Source organism: Arachis ipaensis, unplaced genomic scaffold, assembly GCF_000816755.2.
Source record: "Arachis ipaensis cultivar K30076 unplaced genomic scaffold, Araip1.1 Aipa1148, whole genome shotgun sequence".
Taxonomy (NCBI): Eukaryota; Viridiplantae; Streptophyta; class Magnoliopsida; order Fabales; family Fabaceae; genus Arachis; species Arachis ipaensis.
The window spans coordinates 625-2,690 of NW_015495888.1; the positions used below are offsets into that span (position 1 = coordinate 625).

General features: G+C 35.4%; 1 protein-coding gene across 1 annotated transcript in view; it reads left to right on the forward strand.

Moving 5' to 3' along the window:
• Positions 1-936, forward strand: part of LOC107624646 (developmentally-regulated G-protein 3) — a gene marked incomplete at its 5' end in the record, with an annotated part of 1,418 nt that extends 482 nt beyond the window's left edge. The window contains 3 exon segments of the mRNA XM_021115092.1: positions 1-47; positions 316-367; positions 484-936. Of these exon segments, the coding sequence (XP_020970751.1) occupies positions 1-47; positions 316-367; positions 484-534 (150 nt within the window).
• Between the last annotated feature and the right edge of the window lie 1,130 nt (positions 937-2,066).

A 2,066-nucleotide genomic window follows, 5' to 3' on the forward strand; every position in this document is an offset into this window, starting at 1 on the left:
GACTTCTGCAATCGCATTCACAAGGATATGCTTAAACAGTTTAAGTAGTGAGCATCCTTTCCCAATCTTGAAGCTTTATTTTTTCATGAAGTCTTGTGACTTTTCCATGTATGCGTTAAAAGCTACTACATGTTCTGAATCATGGTCACCTAAATTTGCATCATAAAACAGAACAATGAACATGCCTCCTCTCCCCATCACCACACTCCCATTCCGATCCCCTTGCCTTCATTTTTTTTTTCTTTCTCTTTCTTCCTCCTCCCTCCCCTGTATCTTTCATTCACCCAATGCTTATATGTTTGCTGAATGATGCAGTGCTCTGGTCTGGGGTTCAAGTGCGAAGCACAAGCCTCAAAGAGTTGGCAAGGTAACCTACTCAATTTACTCCACTTATTTGCTCCCCCCGCAAAAGTTGTATTTCTACTTCTGTTCTTCCTTATTAGTAAATGTTAATACTAAGTGTAATACGCTGTTACATACCAGGAGCATGAACTTGAAGATGAAGACGTGGTTCAGATTATCAAGAAGGTATAAGAAGTTATAAGTGTTGTTGCAAGGTATTCAAGATGATATCTTTTGGAAACATAACAGGGGCATGAGTTGGAACTGAGACTTCCAATCAGTGATTGAAGATCTCTTCGTGATTTCCCCGAGGTTAAATCACACTCAAATTACTTTCCTTTTTCAGTTGGGAGTTGAGTTGAGTATTTCCAGTCCGGAGATGTAATTAAAAAACTCTAGTTTGTGATGTCTCTTTTTGACCATGCCGATACAAATGGATATTTGGGGCTGCTCTTGTAACATGTTTTTGTTTAGATAGATGATTCAGGTGGATATGTTGGTATGTTTTTTGCCGGAAATTCTGAACAAGATACAGACAAACTTTATCCATGTCAAATAGTACGACTGATATTGATATACCTTTTGGAAAGAAAACTAGTACTTTAGCTCTTAATAATATTAAAAGAAATAATTTTTTTAAAATTACGTCAATTGAGTCTGGCCTTGGGATTTTTTTTAAAATATTTATCGAAATAGATAATTTGTAGCATTTTTATCAAAATGTATTTTTTTTTATCTTATTTCGTTTAATACTACAATGTAAATGAGATACGTGAATAATTATAATGTGTATAGTGTAAATGAGATATTTAACGATAAATTTTTAACAGTTATAAAATGATGTGTAACTTTTTGTATTCGTTATTGAACATTTCACTATTTCTTCTTTATTTTTTTCTTTTGAAAATAAACCAAAATGTTTAGTAGCAGTGGATATTTGGTTAAGTGTGTATCTCAATTGTCATATGAAAAATCGGCATAATGAGGTGATATTTGAGTGTAAGAATTCTATTCTGTTACGTACTCGGTGAGCTGAAGAGTCTATATTGAGTAATCTCGGTGGTCGCGGAAGAAGAAATCGGAAGGGTGGGGTATAGGACTGAAGAGTCTATATTGAGTAATCTCGGTGGTCGCGGAAGAAGAAATCGGAAGGGTGGGGTATAGGATGCTAGTACCGATAGAAAATGGAGTTTTTTGGTTTCGTCTGTTTTGTCTCCATGACGACGAGCATGTGCACCTAATATTTGACATCTATAGGAGAATCATGGTGGAATAAGTGATGGAACTTTCTGGTAATGTCGGCGGTGGTGGATCTGAGCAGTCGAACTTTGTGTAGGATGACCCACCTCTCACACCTCCACGAATACACGTGGCTAATCCAGTAAAAGACATAGACGTTGATGGTGAGGACTTAGACGAGGAGTATGTTGCAGATAGTAACGAAAGATGATGACGAGGAGGAATTTGTACTGGAATCCAGAGACTCCAGTCGAGCTATCACGTCGGTATTTTCTGCTGCACCGCACTCAATTTCAATCTTATCATCTGTCTCCAGTCAATATCATATATTAGATCTGAACATGATGCAAGAGAAAAATCCATTTTTCAAATTAATTTAAATTATAAGTAAACTAATTTAACAAATAATTACATACATCTACATTGTAAATTCATTTAAATAAAAACATTTACTTAAGTAATGAAAAATTAAATTAATAAACGTC